Source organism: Equus caballus, chromosome 14 (assembly GCF_041296265.1).
Source record: "Equus caballus isolate H_3958 breed thoroughbred chromosome 14, TB-T2T, whole genome shotgun sequence".
In the NCBI taxonomy this organism is placed as follows: Eukaryota; Metazoa; Chordata; class Mammalia; order Perissodactyla; family Equidae; genus Equus; species Equus caballus.
The window spans coordinates 90,399,445-90,418,151 of NC_091697.1; the positions used below are offsets into that span (position 1 = coordinate 90,399,445).

The 18,707-nt window shown below is 36.0% G+C and overlaps 1 protein-coding gene across 27 annotated transcripts in view; it reads left to right on the forward strand.

The window, feature by feature from the left end:
- The window catches only part of ARB2A (ARB2 cotranscriptional regulator A), a 383,076-nt gene that overhangs the window by 332,569 nt on the left and 31,800 nt on the right, over positions 1 to 18,707 (forward strand). For 3 of the 27 annotated variants that reach the window (XM_070234572.1, XM_070234570.1, XM_070234579.1), the window contains 2 exons: positions 13,776 to 13,843; positions 14,232 to 18,020. The exons of 20 other annotated variants lie outside the window; for them this stretch is intronic. In XM_070234572.1, the coding sequence (XP_070090673.1) occupies positions 13,776 to 13,795 (20 nt within the window). In that variant the 3' untranslated portion in view covers positions 13,796 to 13,843; positions 14,232 to 18,020. Of the gene's footprint in view, positions 1 to 5,454; positions 7,110 to 13,775; positions 18,021 to 18,707 lie in introns of those variants that run through there. 4 more of the 27 variants (XM_070234571.1, XM_070234578.1, XM_070234565.1 and 1 more) reach the window with 2 other exon arrangements.

An 18,707-nucleotide genomic window follows, 5' to 3' on the forward strand; every position in this document is an offset into this window, starting at 1 on the left:
ATTGTTTTTCTTTGATGTGTGGGGTTTAATTGCTTATCTCTAAACATAAGGCTCAATTGGTGGGAGCTTGTGTGGAGAGAGCCATTTGCCCTTTCCTGAATTAAAACACTGAACATCATTAACAGTTTATTTTCCACAGAGAACCACCCTATAAGTGTGGTACAAAAAAATGTTATTTTTGACTGCCCAATTTTGCCCAGGCTAGTTCCTGATTTATGTCATGACCTCACAATAGCCTCTCGTGCCTGCCTGGCCACAAAGCCTGATTATTTTGTAATTTGATCTTAGTGGGGATTCCAGCCATGCTTCCCTGCTCGTGGGCAGCAGAATGTGGCAGCATGCCTGCTCACTTGCCTGAGCTGCTGTGATCAGATTACGCCTTCTCAGCATTTCTTACATTGGCTGCCTGTGAACTTCAGAGAAGATTGAAGTCTGCCCAGTTGAGTTTTACAGCCCTTAACAGAGACAGAATAGGAACTGTTAAAAAGCTCATGGAATCTTGGTCTCATGTGTGTCGACTGTTAAGAGAGTCACAAAGTCACTCCACACTGAATATCTCTGACCATCTGTAAAATTTTTAAAGTGAACTTTTTTGCATCATGCAATTTCCAAAAACCAATTTTCTGACTTTAATGTTATTTTTAGAGCTATCAGTTTGGTTTCAACTTTCAGCTTTTAGACATTTCCATAACCTGTTAAAGATCTTCATAAAAGATGGGAAAATTCTACTTTTTGTCATTTGTCATTAACAACGAATCATTACAGGACATCATAATTAGCAAAGCACTCTCCTCTCTGTGTTATTCTTTCAGCCAAATATTTATAGAATGATGATATTTGTCAACATCTTTATGCAATAACATGACTGCATCCTGTTGAGGTTACAGAAGGAGAACACAGTGTCCAACTTGGCATTGTGACACGACATGGAAAATTCAGAACCCATACCGCTTCCATTTCCTTCATCCAAAATATTATTTGAGCGCCAAAAATGTGCACACCCCCCTGAGACACTAGAGATGCAGTGGAGAGCTACATAGTCTCTGCCCCTCTGAGCTTACAGGTTAGTCTTGGGAATAAAAGGTCTTGCATAGGAGATGTATTTAGAAGCTTTTAAAAATTATGTTAGAATAATTCCAAATTTTGTAAAATGTAAGCCAGAAAAACTCAGAGTTGGAAAGGACTTTAAAGTTCATTTTATGAAGCCTCTTCTCTCGTACAGTGCAGAATCCCCTGCATGGTATTTGTTCAGAGGAGTGAACAAAATATGCAATTCATGTTTCGTTCTTCAGAAATGAAGAAGTCATGATTATGGGTTAAGATATAATCTAAAATCCAGCCAAAGCTCGTTTAAAACAGTTTTGTTTTCTGACATTATCATTCATACGTTCAGTGGACCAGCAAGAAAGCTTGGAAAATGAAGCATAAACAATGTGGTGCCAGTTTGCTTTAAAATCCCTAATATATGTTTTGTAAACAAAGCTTATAAAACTTAGTACTCTACTAATTAAATAACAAGAAAGATTTTATGAATACATGAAAAGCCAGAATTTAAAATGCCTTCAGGGGAACAGGTGCTGTAATGACATCACTGGGTGTCACACAGCTTTTTTTTTTCCTTGATACTTACATTGGGTCATAATGGAAAGAAATTGATTCCAAATGTGTTTTCTTGACCTCCTTCTCCATTCATGTTAGTGCCTAACCTTAAATGATGTTTCTACAATCTCGGTTGTATTTACAGTAATTATATGCATAATGTAGCATATTATTGTCCGGACTTCCTGTTTAATCAGTACAGAGCTTCTTACAAGTGCAGCTGAAAAGGGCAAACAAAATTAAAGCTTTATATACCAAAACAAGTTTGATTTGCTAAGCTCCCAGCATTCCAAAGTACACAAATTTGTTCCACTAAGTTTTCCGATGGCTTGCAGATGGGCAATGATTAATCAGAGAGCTAACTGTGAAGTAGTTTGCAATTAAACTGGAAAGCTCTGAAGCATGCTAATTGAATCAGAAAATTAGAGACACTGAACAGTAATTGGCTATTTCTCATGCAGCAGGTGCCAGGCCACTCATCTGTGGAACAAGGTATTTAAGGCACATTAGCACTAGTAAAAATACTTCTTGATATGGAACAGTTAGATTTTCTGCTCATTTTCACCATGGATGTCAAAACATACAGCTGTGCTATCTGGTACTTGCAATTCATGTTTGAGGAATTTAAGTTAGGTAAACATATGGGAGAGAATTGCTGGGCAACCTCGAAGTGCACAGGAAACATTTTAGAAGTGAAACCGAAAATGAGGGGCTGAGGCTTTGTGTTTTCAACTCCATCACTTTTGCTTTCTTATCTTACAGATTTAGAAGTTGAATTTTCTGTGCAGTGTTAGTTTAAAGCAACAACAGTATAAATCTAGTACTGCTGTGAGCTTAGTAGATACATAAAGCCGATTCATATCATGTCTCAGCGTGAGTTTATATCTTCTAATTAGTACCACCATTTTATAGAGTGAGCACATGCTATGAAAGTTTGTTTGCCATGCCAACAGGGACGAGGACATGTAGTTTTTCTTCAGTGGAACGATCTGCCGTAGGATCATGAACAACTGTAACCTAACCAGTGGGTAACCAAGCAAGAATGGGATTTAATAAGTTGAATTGTAGAGATTTTTTTTTAATAATAATCATTTTTGTATTATCAAGGGTGGGGCATATGACTTCTGTTTCCCATTGCTTTAATTAGAGTTCAGTTTTGTTATTAGAAAGTAAAAAGTACAAATGAAAATAAAAATATGCTCAATTATACTGTGTTGGGAAGCAGAATATTACAATATTCACATGCTAATCATATTACTTAGCAGATGACTGCAGAAAATAGAGAGTTTGAACGGAGAGACATAAATTATGAATTATAAGTTGTAAACAGTGCATAGGGGATATGTTATAACTGTGTCTCATTTAAATTGAGGCAGGGAGTTTGCTCGGCACAAATAATGTTCCTTCATTAAGTTTTAAAGTCTCTTTTCTAATGTTTTATTGAGAACGTTTGGCAACATGTTACCAAAAGAAGGTTTCAAGTGGAACACACAGGTTTTTAAAAGTACAGCACACTACGAGCATACACTTTATGTCTTCAACTATAGATTTTTTTAAGTTAAAGCAACAGCTCCTTTTGGTAGGGCCGCCTTCCCCACCCCCAGTAAGCCATGTGCATTTTGCATTCTTTAGTTTGAAGGGAGTTCTGAAACATTTACATGATCAATATCTTTTGCTTGAGGGATAAAGTTTGCTCTTCCATGGACGAGTGAGAACATATTGATCATTTTATTCTATTTGCTATTTCTAAATTCAATATACCTCTTGAGTCGATAAGCGAGATTGAGAGCATATTCTTTTTTGTGTGTGCCTGGTTGTAGCTTGTTCTCAAGATCCAAGATACATTTTTGATTAATCACGAATGCTCTGAGGTCATGGAGAGCAAATGTGTTTGTGGAGTGTCAGCTGATGCTGTCAGATAAATGTCTTAAGCTTAGCCAGGGTTCATGCCCCAGCTTTAGGCTGTGCCAAATGTCTCCCCTTGTTGAGGAAGATAACAGCTACACTGGAGGCAACCGAGCTGTCTGTTCACTGAAAGGGCTGACCTTGCCATATGGGGCTACAATCAGGTGAAAGAAAGAGTGTAGATGTTTTAATTGAAACTTTACAAATTTCAACTTTTCATTTGATTCTGATGATCTTGGTGTCCACTAATTGTCATTCCCGGCCGCATGTCTAGTCTGATTATAACTACGTTTCTTCAGTGTTTCCAGTTAGACTCCTTAGGATGAATAATTTCTCCAACATTGTTCTTACTATACTCAGAGAGTATTTTGTCACTATCACTGTGTTATTAAAACACTGCAAAAGCATGAAAATGCTTATTAGGATAAAAGGGATATATTTCTCTTTGGATATATGTAGTAGAAATTATTCTTGCTTTGTAGTTTTTCTCTAATCCACAAAATAAAAATATGGTCTGGGCAAAGAGAGGTCACTTGTGTTAATGACCCTTGTCCGTGTACCCTCTTATCTTCAGAGCACTCATTTAATCACATTTGCCCCCACTTACAGTAATTTGTCTTCTTTTACTAGACAGAGTCTATAAATAGGAAATAATGACAAATCTAAACTAACACCTGGAGAATGCTTTGTACGAGGCTTTCTCTGTTTGAGACTAAAGAAAATCGGATTGATCATATGGTGATGCATAAATAAATGAACTCTCTGTGGGTTATTCGTGGGCATTTGCTGCAAAATACCTTTTTAAAAAAAATTCCTTTTTTCCATTTTATCCCAGTTTGTTCTTTTTTCTAAAGATGCCGGTCTACTTTTCTTTTCTCTCAATAAGTTCTTACCACCATGGGTAAATCATCAGTGCTAATTAGACAAAATAATGCTGTTAAAAAAAGAGAAAGAAATAACGCATCTGTCATGAACTCCCACCAGATCTCTTGGAAATGAGACATTTTAAATATTTTATGCCGAACACAAAGTATCTTGAGGAAATGGTTTTATATTCTGTATCCCAAAACAAAACCTTCAGTGTCAGAGAGCAGTGCTGCTTAAAAACATCCCATTTTAAATTATTTTATTTAAAATTCCCTCCCACTTGAAATGTAGGGTCTACTGGCTATATATAAAATCCAGAGTGTAAAGTAGAAAAACTTAATGGAACTAGAAGAAAATGAATGTATTCTTTTAATTTTGAAAACCTTTCCTTTATCAAGTGATACTAGAAAAGTGTTTCACTTCAGTATCTAGAGACAAGTATGTTTCATGTGTATTGGTATTAGTGAACAAAATGAATTTGGGTTTGGATGATTTCTGCAGTGGCTAAAATGACAAGTAAACCAAGAAGTATTAAAGAGACTGAGGATAACTTCCATAGTCAAACATTAGGCTTCTGTTAGTGTAATTAAAAGAGTCAAATCAGGGGCCGGCCAGGAGGCGTAGTGATTAAGTTCGTGCACTCTGCTTTGGCGGCCTGGGGTTCACAGATTCAGGTGCCAGGCATGGACCTAGCACCACTCATCAAGCCATGCTGCGGCATCATCCCACATAAAGTAGAGGACAATTGGCACAGATGTTAGTTCAGTGACAATCTTCCTCAAGCAAAAAGAGGAAGATTGGCAACACATGTTAGCTCAGGACCAAGCTTCCTCACAAAAAAAAAAAAAAAAAGTCAAATCAGATGGTGATTTTCTATAGTTTTCTAAATTATTTAAAGATTAATAACAGCTAATGACCAAATCATACTTGCAAATGATAGTTTAAGTGTAAATAAGAAGATTTTTTAATTCTCTTCAAATTTAAGCACAGTTTAGTTCTAAACTAAATTTTATGGTTATTATTTTCTAAAGTATTCCTTACCCATCATCTTTTTTTCTTTTTTCTTTTTTTCTTTTTTTGCAGGCAAAGATTCGCCCTAAGCTAACATCTGCCAGTCTTCCTCTTTTTTTCTTCCTTTCCCCTACCAAAGCCCCAGTACATAGTTGTGTATAGTTGTAAGTTCTATCTCCTTAGCCAGTTACTACTGTGCCTACATATTTACCAGTTCTCTCCATTGAAATAAATAAGCTTTAGTATATCTGTAGCATTTCTATTTTTCTTCATTCTACCTTCTCCCTTGATCTTTTTCCAAGCTAGTTCTTTTCTTTTGTCCTATTTAAAATTTAAGTTTAAATGATCGTTTATTTCAGCTACAAACCAATCAGTCTAAAAATAAAAAGTCAGTATGTTAAAATGGTATTTTTCCTGAGCTTTGAGTCTCTTAGTCAGTAAAAGAGCTTGTTTGAAAAATTTGAAGTCACCTCAAAAATTCTGCAAAGAGGGGCTGGCCCAGGGCATAGTGGTTAAGTTCAGGTGCTCTGCTTTGGCAGCCCGGGGTTCACAGATCATATCCTGGGTGCAGACCTACACAGCACTCATCAAGGCATGCTGTGGTGGCATCCCACATACAAAATAGAAGAAGATTGACATAGATATTAGCTCAGTGAAAATCTTCCTCACCAAAAAAAGAAAAAAATCTGCAAAGAAACAGCTACTGCATATCCAAAAATTTTTTCTATAAACCAAATTTTGCTTTATTTTTGGATGACATATAAAGTCTGATGGTATTTTCAGTTTCCCATTAGAGTTGTTAATCCTGCTTTTATTAATCAAATGTTGGGGATGGGTTTCAATTATACATGAAGGTTTTTAAGGCAATGAGTCTTCAGCTCTCATTATTTGCCATTTAGAACAAATTCTCAAATAATACTGTAATTCTACTTTCGGTCACTTTGTCTTCCAAAATTGCTTTTATACATTTGAATTTTTATCTTTATTCTTTACTTCACATAACAGAAATATTTAATGCTATTTTCTATTTCTCTATTACGATTATTTATATTCTGTACTTTTTAGTTGATTACAAAACTAATAGTAAAATTGTCATTGGCAATTATTACCCAGTAACAATTGATATAGCAGTAATAATGACTGTCTACATTTATTTTCTTAGACTAATTCGGCTTCTTCAAGATTCTGGAGGGTTTGAAATTACCAGTGTCCTGTTGGGTAAAATCTATGCAAAATATCTTGTTTTAAGGGTTTATAATGCTTCCCATACTAATGAGGAAAACAGTTCATCATTTTCAAGTGTATAATCAGTGTCGGCATTTTGTGTATCACAATGCAAGTCCTGAAACAGTGGCATTCCGGATGCTCCTGTGAGGAGCCAAAAGAAAATCACTTTCCTCTTGTAGAGCACTTTTACAAAACCCTAGGGAGAAAACAATTTAGTATAATTATTTGTACAACTAAATTGTACCATTAATAGTACAATTGTAATGGTTAAATAGTACCATCATGTAGAACTTTTCAGCATGGTGAAGTGTACGGTCACCATTGCACTTTTGTATATAAATGGAAAACTGACTATAGTCCTTGAGAAAATCGTCTGTCCCTTTCTAAACTCGTAATTTTTACATACTTAGAAGTGTACAAGACATATTATGTTTATTATCTTCCATTACTCATTATACATAACTAAATACAACAAATAAAGAATGAAATTGTGCTTTAAATTGTTCCTGTGTGAATATTCGTTTTGTGGGAATTAAAATAATCTGATGGGGTTTTCCTAGACTTACTAACATTGAGGGCGTTTCTCAGTGGAACTAACAGACATGGTGTGTGGCCCTGAATTACGCTAAGTATATTGTCTTTACGCTCAAAAAAGGCTACTGAATTTACTTCAGCCTTGAAGATCCACAGGTTTACTCTCCAGAAACCGAGAAAGCAGAAAGGAACAGAAACAAGGCGAGTGCTCCTGAAGTGTGTAGAACAAGAAGATAAAGGGAAGGGCAGACTGCTCAGGGACTTGTAGACCTAGGGCCCAAATCTCTATTCTGTTCTAAGTACAGAGTCCTCGAGTTGGAGAGTGACAGTATCTACCCTATAGTGAGCAAAGGGGTTGATCAGGGAGCAAGAATGTAAGCTGACCACTTAGGAAGCTATTGCAGTAGCTGAGGCAGGAGATTATGGTGGCTTGAATGATGGTAGTAGTGGAGATAGGAAGAAGTGTCCAACATGCCTTAATTGTTTAGACGTGAGACGTGAGGGGATAGGAAGGAAGAAGGATGATCCTGGATTTTTTCTCATGAACATCTGGGTGGTGTCATTTACTGAGATGAGGAAGTCTAAGAGAGGACTAGGTTTGGGAAGGAAAATTGCAAGTAAAATTTTGGCATTTAACTGTGCTCTCTTTTTATCTTTAAACATTTATTTAAGGAAATATTCTAGAGATCAGAGAGAGGATTCAGAGTAAGAAAGAAAAATAGCAAGTGCATGACTTTAAATTTTCTCTTTTACCAACACATGAGACTTCTAACGTGAACTAGAAGTTATTTGACTAGAATGTAAGATCTAACAACAGTGTGTATAACCAGAGTGTAAAACTCACCATTGGCTAACATGGGCTGTGCACACCTTCGAACTTAGCTACTTTTGACTGGTGCAGATTTCATGAGAAGTGTGCAGATCAACTGTTTGCCACTGTGATGGGGAAAGTTTTTCAATAACCCCAGCATAGCAGCCAACACCTAACTTGAAAAGCAAGTTCTCTTCCCCTTAATTTCTCTATTAAAGAATTTTAATAACACTTTATTAAGAATCCACAGCTTAATGTTACCTTACACATTTAGGAACTCTGTTTTATACTTTTTATTTTTCAGTAACTGAGTAACCATTGGCAAAAATAGGTTTTCTACGGTCAGCCCCATTCACACTTGGAAAAAAGAGCCTCTCGTACCTTTTGTCAGTCAGGTATGAAGAAGCGATATTCCCAGATATTAACTAGTTCTTCTCACTTCCATGACAGTGGTTTTACCATTTTAGTGTCATGGTGTAATTGTCTGAAAACCATACCCTTTGATTGTTGCATTTTATCACCATTTAAAAAGGTAACCTTGTGTGCTGGATATTTTCTTCATGTGTTCACAACCCTAAGGAGCAAGGTTATCTGCTTTGGCAGACTGGTTTTTATTTTCATTTTTTATGTGATGGAGAAGACAGTAATAATAAGGAAAACTAGAATTGGGAAGGGATAAATTTGGTGTTTTACTTCAAAGATGCAAATTAGGATGACTTTTAAAGTTATAGTCTTATCAACTTAATTTAGATACTTTAGAAAGTACCAGTGTAAGCCAAAATCATTATTCAAACATTTGAGTATCACAAATTTCTGTGTAATTATCAGCTTGCTTTTGTGAACATCAAATTATAGGCCAGTCCAGTTTCCCCCATGGCAGATCGACAGACCTGGTAGATTGAGTAGATGCAACGTCTGCATTGTATATTGACGCCAGTAAAGCTATCCGTTTTCTCTTTCATGGTCTGATGATCAATAAGGAGGGAACAGGATGAATGATAAGACAGGGAGAGAAGACTTTGATAAGAAGCTGGTCTTACCAAATGTAATGAGGAAGAAGAACAGGATACATAGTGAAATGAAGTTGGGGAATATCCCTAGGTTTATATACTCCTGCTGTCCCCTGTTCCTAAAACTCAAAAAAAAAAACCCGAAAAACTATTAAATAGCATCTTAAATGCATTGAATTAAATGGATTCAAATTTGCGTTTTCTTCTCTGTCTGGCTTTGTATGGTATTTAGAAAGCTCCTGATTTCTTCCACCCCATATTGCTTTTAAAAGCTTCTGTCAGCCAACATCATATCCCCATTCTTTTGTCATCCTTATATATCGGGACAGGCATCTGCCTCACTTTTACAGATCATAGTTCTTTATGCCTTACAAATAAAATAGCATTAACTCAACACCATATTTTTATATCACTTTTCAAATTAGGGTAACTTTTTCTTACCAGAAAAAAAAGCATTAAACCTACTTATGAAAAAACCATTAATATAAAAAGAAATTTAGTAATTGAGATTATCCATCAAAGATTTCATAAAATTAAGTATAAATCATGAGCATTCTAATTCAGTCTTTCTTCGCTCCTCCTTTACCATCCAAACTTTATCTCTCTGAAGTCACTAAAAATGACAGTTGAGGGTGTCATGTCTAGTGGTCATGAAATTCACTTTTAGGAATACAAGAGCTGTTTTATGAATTTACCTATAAATTAGCTCAATAAGCCAATGAATATCACTAGTTAAATTGTGGCTTGACTTTTAAAAATGTCTTCTTAAGAGTCCCCAACAGTAGGTATCTCTCAAGAGTATTCTTTTCTCGGGGAGGGTATCCTTTTACCAACCTCTCCCTCTATCCCCCACCCCCCAGCCTCTGGCAACTCAACTACTTTTTTTTTGTTAAGATTTCATATAAAAGTGAAACCATGCAGTATTTGTGTTTCTCTGTCTGGCTTATTTCACTTAGCATAATACCCTCCAGGTTCATCCATGTTGCCGCAAATGACAGGATTTCCTTCTTTTTTAAGGCTAAATAATATTTCATTGTATATATATATAACACATTTTCTTGATCCATTCATCCATTGATTGACACCTAGGTTGTTTCTATGCCTTGGCTATTGTGAATAATGCTGCAACGAATATGAGAGTACAGATATCTCTTCAAAATAGTAGTTTCCAGTTTCCCAACACCATTTATTGAAGAGACTGTCCTTTCCCCATTGTATATTCTTGGCTCCTTTGTCAAAAGTTAATTGACCATGTATACATGAGTTTGTTTCTGGGCTCTCTATTTTGTTTCATTTGTCTACATGTCTGTTTTTATCCCAATACCATGCTGTTTTAATTACTATAGTTTTGTAATATAGTTTGAAATCAAGAAGTATGATGCCTCCAGCTGTGTTCTTCCTTTTTAAGATTTCTGTGGCTTTTCAGGCTTTTGTGATTCCATACAAATTTTAGGATTGTTTGTTCCATTTCTGTGAAAAATGCCATTGGAATTTTGCTAGGGATTACTTTGAATCTCTAGATTGCTTTGGGTAGCATGGACATTTTAACAATAGAAATTCTTCCAATCCATGCACACAGAATATTTTTCTATTTATTTGTGTCATCTTCAGTTTCTTTCATTGGTGTCTCATAGTTTTTAGTGTGTAGATCTGTTGCCTCTCTGGTTAAATTTATTCCTAAGTATTTTATTCTTTTTGGTGCTATTGTAAATGAGATTGTTTTCTTCATTTCTCTGACAGTTTGTCGTTGGTGTATATAAATTCAGTTGATTTTTGTATATTAATTTTGTATCCTGCAACTTTACTGAATTTGTTATTTAGTTCTAATAGTTTTTTGGTGGAGTCTTTAGAGTTTCCATATATAATATCATGTCATCTGAAAATACAGACAGTTTTACTTCTTTCTTTCCAGTTTAGATGCCTTTTATTTCTTTTTCTTGCCTACTTGCTCTGACTAGGACTTCCAATGCTCGTTGACTAGACGTGGTGAGAGTGGGCATCCTTGTCTTGTTCCTAGTCTTAGAGGAAAAGGTATCAGTGTTTCACCATTGAGTATGATGTTAGCTGTGGGCTTGTCATATATAGCCTTAATTATGTTGAAGTACATTCCCATTATACCCAGTTTGTTGAGAGTTCTTAAGAATATTCTAAATGGCTCACACTACCTTAGGCACTATAAGAGGTTGTAGATATGTGAAAATGGTAGGTATGATTCTTACCCATTAGCCGCTTACAATTTAAGGAAAATGCTAATTTTGTCTTTGAAAACTACTGAACAGCGAGAAGGTAGGGAAATGAATAGGTAATTGAGAAGAGAGGTAGGGCAAAAGAGGGTTCCAACCTAAAGGAGGAAGACAGAAGAAGGAGAAAAGAAGTAAGGGAAGCAGTTGAAAGGGTTAAAAACTCAGACTATAAAAGGCAGAGAGAAGCAATTAAGTAGAAGGAGAAACTTGTCACTGCCGGAATTTCTGATGTATGCAACTCATCACCAAGAACTGGTATGGCTTAATCCCATAACTCTTATTATTTTTGGAATTGTCTTAGAATATGGATTGTGGTATGAGTTTTCAGATCCATTTCTGGACTCTTAAAGGAATAAAAATTCAAAATTTCCCTTTATGAACCACAAATTATGCCAAATTTCTTATATTTACAACTCATAAATAAAACTATTTTTAAAGATTTTGGCCTATCCTTGTGCATTGAGAGTCCGTGTCCATAGTTAGCAGCATTTACTGATGGTCTTCTCTATCTAAGCACCACGCCAAAACTGGAGCTTTAAGGTAAAGGGTCCTGAACAGTGAGTTTTGGACCAAATTTAAAGAAAATCAGGGATATGCATTGTTGAGTAAGAAGGTGGGCATTCCAGGAAACAGATGGAATGTGGCAAACACAAAGCTGTAGAAGTGGTAATAAGGGAATAAAAATGAATTTTATTGATTTAGTTAGTACCTGTCATTTGTTAGAAGATTACATAATCATCTTTGGAATGGCCTATTAACACAAATTTAATAGTAAGTCTCCATTCCGTTGTTAAATGAGCCAGGACAAGTATTGTTCATTATATGTTCCTATAAGAAAGGCAATAGCAATATTTTGATAGTTTAATTTGTGAAAGTTGACCTAAGAGGTCACCGAAGGGTCTGGGTCAAGAAAAAATACATTGTATACATTTTTTTTCTTTACAAGTTCCATGGTATAAAATGTGTACCCAGTTTTTCATGAACAAACCTTTTTTTAATCATCCTGACTAATTTATTTCTCATTATCAAAGTGGGCAATATGCCCTCCGTATGTCATCCATGTGAAGTAACTGTATGTACTCTGAATCAGATCTAGACGCAAAGGCTCCATAAGTCTATGTTTATTCAAATGAAGGTTGAAGTCTTTAAAGATACCCACCCAGGTATCTTGTGTAATCTTCTATCAGGATTGTATCTCCGTTTCAGTTTGTATGACACTACCTGTTTTGAATAGGATAAAGACTCATTGTTCCTGTCAGGCCTGTTTTCAAACTAAATATTCATCTAGTCCTTTGTGGCTGCCATTTTTATCACGCACTCAGAACAGCTTCCCTTTGCTGATCTGCCATTTTCCTGCAAATCACTGTTTCACTTGCATGATTTCTAGTGAGACAAGCTTAGACCTGGCTGCCTTTCTCTCAGGAACAGAGAAAAGAAACGTCTCTGGTGCCTATGCTGCAAAGAAAGTTGATTCATGTGTAAATTATCGTTTGGCCTTTACTTGCTTGGCCTGTGGAGAGTACACATGCAGATAAAAGGCTCGGTGGGTCAGGGCTCCGTACGTGCAGGTTTCTCCTGTGGCTACAATGACAGCATTAGAATTGTTGTCACAGATTATCAGACACGCTATGATGGCTTATCGTTATTTATTTGCAGTTTTCTATGTGAAATAAACTCTAACATGGAAGCTGCGTCTATAGTAATAGGACACCAGGTACCTGGCCCCTGTTTATTCTGTCAGCTCATATTCTCAATAATAAAAATTGGTTTGGGTTTGCTTGAAGGTAGGACTGGTATCTTTATGCTTCTGCCATCGATGTTTCTGGCTCCAGTCTATCTCCTTCTCTTTCTTCTACATCGTGTTTTTGTTCATTCAAACTTGGTTGTTGTCCAAGTTTGTTGTGAACCATGGGTAATACCTTAGTGACATCTCTTATTAATCAATGTAGGTGTAAAATGCTGTTTGGGGGTGTGTGTAGCAGCTTCTAGGCACTGCGCAGAAATTAGATAGTTACATAAGTTGCAAAAATCTATTTATCTGTGACTCAGTTTTTTTTAAAGTAAAATTACTTAGCATACATTTGTTATTAACTTCACTATTAAAAGAAGTAAACAGAGGTGTAGTTTGTTTTAGTACATCAAATCAACTCTTTAGATATATAGCCAATCTGAATTTATAAGATAAATTCCTGTATATGTACACATGACACTAAGAAATGCATTAATAAATCCCAAAATGATATGATGACTTCAATCTACTTTTTTATCAAGGTCTTATAATATGTGTCACAATAGTAGAGCTGAGATATCTATTTCTGCAACTTTCATTTATTTGTATAATTCATATTATACATTTATTTATATATCATCACACTATGATCCATATTATTTTTTAAAGTATGTTAGAAACCAAGAGAATATATTTTATAATACCTCCCTTTCTAAATTGATGTTTATCAGAACACTGTTAATTCATGACCCTTTGGTAAGCTTTCCTCTTATTATAGTAAAATTAAATGTTTTAAATAATGCAGTTAGATTATAGACTACTATCTTAATTTCTTTCAGAAAGTTTTCTTTGCTGTTGAAGAAATTGTGTCTGGAAACCAGTTCCTTTCATTTAGACAATGAAAAAGGTATAATTTTTCATTGCACCTTTTGATGTTCCATTAGGAAAACAACCCACTGTTTATTTCCAGTAGAGTGTACTTGTAATTAACCACATGTAAATTACCTTTAGTTCATTGTCACCGAGGTCTGAACAGTAGGGTGATCTCCTCTTCCTTCTCCTTGCACTATCTGCTCCACTTCCCACCACTGAAGCCCAACTGAGTTTTAGAAAGAGGACAGTCCCATTCCATTGTCATAAATGCTCTTAGACGAGTATTTCCCTGCACTGTCCATCCCACAGCATCCTTTGCATGGAACAGGAGAGAGATGACTATATTCAACCTACTTATCCCTTTCCCCTGAATAGTTAAAATCGCTTATTTTCTCCTAATTTTGTTTCTCATCTCCTCCTAGGCTGAAGTAATTCACTGCGCTTAGCCCAAAAAGCAAAGGAAAAACTTGTAGCTTTCCTTTCAGTGGAAAGGCAGTGCTACCTCAGCTGCCTTATTCTTAGTCCCAAATAGTAACTTTATAGAAAGGTTCATATGTTTTAGCCTGTAAAAACTGGCACAGATAACCTGACTGCTTTATCACTTGATTGACTACAGTTGTTTATAGCTTGGTTTCAACCAGGAGAGGTACTGGAGAAATAATGGTTGAAAATAGAGGAGGTTGGCTGACAGAATAAGAGAGTATGGGTAAAACTCAAAAGACAGATGAAGTTACCAAGAGCAGACTTGCCTAATCCCATCAATCTACCCAGCAATGCACTCAGGAGGCTGCGGGAGAAGAGACAGTAATTATATCAGAGATCACCATCTCAAGGCTCCTGGCATGCGAGCAGAATTGTGAGAGAGTCGTATAATTTTGTTTGTACATTTGTATAATTGATGTCTTGCTAAGGACATTCGTTAGGTGTGTATAAATATATTTCATGTATATGTGTATGGTATACAGCATACAAATATAACACTTGAGTATAAGTATCAACAGTTGTGGCAATTTTCCTAAGAATATATCACATGCATCTGTGTTGAGATAGGCATGCTATAATTATGACAATTAAAGACATTTAAAGGTAGCAAACAGATTTGTTTTTATATATAATAATTTATTTACCCTGGTAGCTGAACTCAATACAGTATCTCCTTTTTAGTTTACTTTTAGTCACGAGGGGATAATGTGTTTTAATTAAGCCCTTTTGTCTACAAGCAAGAGAGACCCTCTCAGCTCACTTGGACTGAATTTATAGTTTGTCTCTTAAAGAAGATTCTTACAGAAAATATATAAGAACTGAGCTCTATACTGAAATTTTAATTTAAGCCATTTAGACTTTATCATGTGGCTCTAATGTGAAATGAATCCAGTATGGGTTATTGTGAGGGTACTCGTCATCTTGTGATTGGAAAATCATGGACAATTAACATTGCTGTACAAACAGCTACTCTTGCCACTTGTCTCTCATGAGACATATGATATTTCTCTAGAAGAATCTCTGTAATTCCTCTACTCACTATATATTGACCAGCTTCTTCCTCTTACGTACTCTTTCTGCCCACTCAGAACTTTATCAGATGGATGGCCTTTAGATCCTTCCAGTTCTGACTTTATTTCAGCAGCAATCCTCCACAAATCTCTTGGTTTCTTCCATTCAGATTTTTCAGAAAATTAGTTTTTTCTCATCTCTTTGCTTCAGACCATAGGTGGTGGTCCTATGAATTGGCTGGACTTAGATCGGTGTCCATCCCTGGCTCAATCAGCTGTGGACGGGAGGTACACGGTCATGTGGTACAAAGATGCCCCCTACTGATGTCCCTTGAAACAGATCTATATGTAATATAGTTTCACTAGAAGGGGTGGTTGGTGAGGAGATATAATGGTTATGTCTCTGGTAAATAACCTGTGTTAAACAAATCACCATCCCTGACATGGGGCACGAAAGTATTAACATGACCCATTGCTTAAATGTCACTTCCTCAAGGAAGTCCCAGATTAGACTCCGTATATGCTCTTACCATATGCTCCCATAATACTCTCTGTTTCACCACCATCATAAAACTCATCAACGTTATTGTAATTACTTTTTTAATGCCTCTCTTCTCTCATAAACTCTAAGGTCTGTGAAAATAGGGACCATATCTTCCCTGCTCACCATTCTGTCACTTGTACCTGGCCCAGTTCCTGGCTTATAATAGTCTCTAAATATTTATTGAGTTATTTTATTAGTAAGTGGCTTAAACCTGTAGGAATCAGATGTTTCAAATGTTAAGTTTCGTAATCTTCCAAAACCCAACTCTCCTTCCCAAATGTCCCTATTTCTGAACAGTGATATTATCAGTCTCTGTCACCCAGATACTGACTCATCCCACTCTCCATCATCAAAGCAGTGATGTTTTGTTGGCTTTTTCTTTCCCTTTTATCTGTAATTTCTTCTCCGTTCCCAGTGCCACCACCTTAGTCCAGGTCTTTTTCACCTAGACCTAACTGGTCTCATGATCTCTAAGCTCTCGTCTCCTATTATATATTACACATCTTCCTTAAAAGCAGCTTTTCACACCTTTCTCTATGAAAAAAACTTTGTTGGCTTCCTTTCTGCCTCAAGAATGAAATCCAAACTCTTAAGTCCTTCACTCTCTTGTTCCTGCTAAGTCTCTAATTTGATTTTCTACTACTGTCCTACATGAACTTGCATTCTATCCAAACAAGTCCACCTCTGATCTCCGAATCCATTATAAGCATTTCTAGCCACTCTTTTGTTCACATATCTTCTTGCTTCCTCAGAACTTAACTATTCCTACTCTTCTTTCAAAACCTACCTCAAAACCACTTTCTTCATAAAGCTGTTACTACTTCCCAGTCCTCAGTAACCGTTTGTTATTCTAACGTTAGAGGACTTCCTATCTCTGCCATTCAGCGGCCCCTTAACATGCCACCTGACAATATTGTTTCTCTGTGTTATATGTACAGTATGATAGTGAAGAGTGTGAACTGCAGTCAGACTGCCCAGGTTCAAATCCTGCCTCTACGAGTTACTATCAAGGTAGCTACACAAGTTACTTAACCCCTGTAAACTTGAGCTGTGTCATCTCTAAAATGAGGGCAATAACAATACTTCCATGTTGTAAGAATTCAATGTGATAATGCATCTAAAGCACAGTAAGTGCTCAATAAATGTTATCTATAAAATTATTTGCACATTATTGATTAAGTTGCTATTTTTAAATACCTGTTATGTGCTAGACACTGTGCTAGAAAGAAACAGTATAAAGGGATTAAGATAAAAACCTCTACTGGCAAGGAAGTCACCTCTGTCCTGTCCCCCAATTAGACTGTAAGCCCCTTGCATTCCCAATCGTACAATCCGTACATATTTACTGAATATCTGCTATCTTCAGAACCCTGTGCCAGGCACAAGGAATTAAAGGAGGCATAATATATAAAGTTCATGACCTCCAAGACCCTTATAACTAAAGCCCCTGTCATTGTGCTTTGCACACTGGTGAGAGCTCAATAAATGTTTATTGGCATCGGTGAGCATGGCAGTGATGATAAAGGCTCTAGAGCACCACAATTTCTAGCCTCTCTTTAGAGCTGTTAACTTTATTTGGCTTCTTCATGTCTTCGTTTTCCACTGAATGAATGCCAGCAAGTCTTTTTCAAATTTTTTTCTGTCTGATCAAGACTTAGATAATGTCTGCTTCTTTTGGTAGCTAAATATCCCCCAAACTCAGTTTCATGCTTCAGTGAGAAGATATTATGGTATTGCCAATGGAAACCACTTCACATTTGGGCAACATCATGATGTCTAAGTGGCTCAGATTCAAATTTCAGTATAGATTCTGGTTCCTGCACATTTGCTGTCAAAAACCACTTTATAGGAGCCAAACTGTGGAATCCTTCCAAGTGTTAGGCACTATTAGAAGTACCATTAAAGTACTGCAGAGTTTTGAAGATTATGAAATGCTGATTTTTTTTAACATAATATGTTCTATGGTACTTCCATGAAATCAGTACCTTGTTTCTGTCATGGGGCTAAAGGCAATTGAGATCCCCCCCACTTTTTTTTTTTTTGTAGCATCACAGGTTTTAGAAACAACTCCAAGTTGGAACTTCTAAAATGATTTTATACTGTCTTGTACAACAGTGGATGTATAGAACAATTCTGATTTTCAAATGTAACTGTGAAATAAAGCTTCAAGAAGACATAGTTGTTTTTATTTATGCTGTATATCTTAGTCCCCTCCCCGTATCCTGTTCCTCTCTATTTCCTTGGTCAGCCTGCAGGAAATAAAACATGTAGGACATAATAGTTACCATAAAGATTTTTTATAAGATCAGAACCTGTTTAGAGATAAAGATAATTATCCATCAGCCTATGATATGATAATTACATTAATTTAGCATAAAATGTATCTGTAGCTTCCCTATAGTCGTGGCAAAAAAGGAAATAGTAACTGACACTGTCTTCCTCACTTGTAAAGCAAAAGCATGGACACTCATCTGAAAAGATATTTTTCTACAATAAATACCAAAGAAATCGTCACATATTATTTACTTGTAAACAAGCAGTTATTTGTGAAATTATTTGTTTAGTGTCTACTACCCCCTATTAGATTATAAATTCCTTGAAGTCAGTGACCACATCTGTCTTGTTAACCACGTGTCCCCAGCTCCTGGAAAAAAATGCTTGAAATTAAATGAAATGAAATCACATGTATTCTTATCCAAGAAGCACTGACTAACATAATGGGCCATGTCTTCAATGAAAGTATAATATAAAATGCAGCTAGCCTTCCTTACACTGTTGATTTTTTTTGCATTTTATTTTTGTTTTTTTCAGCTTTATTGAATATAATTGACAAATAAAATTGTAAGATATTTTAAATGTAT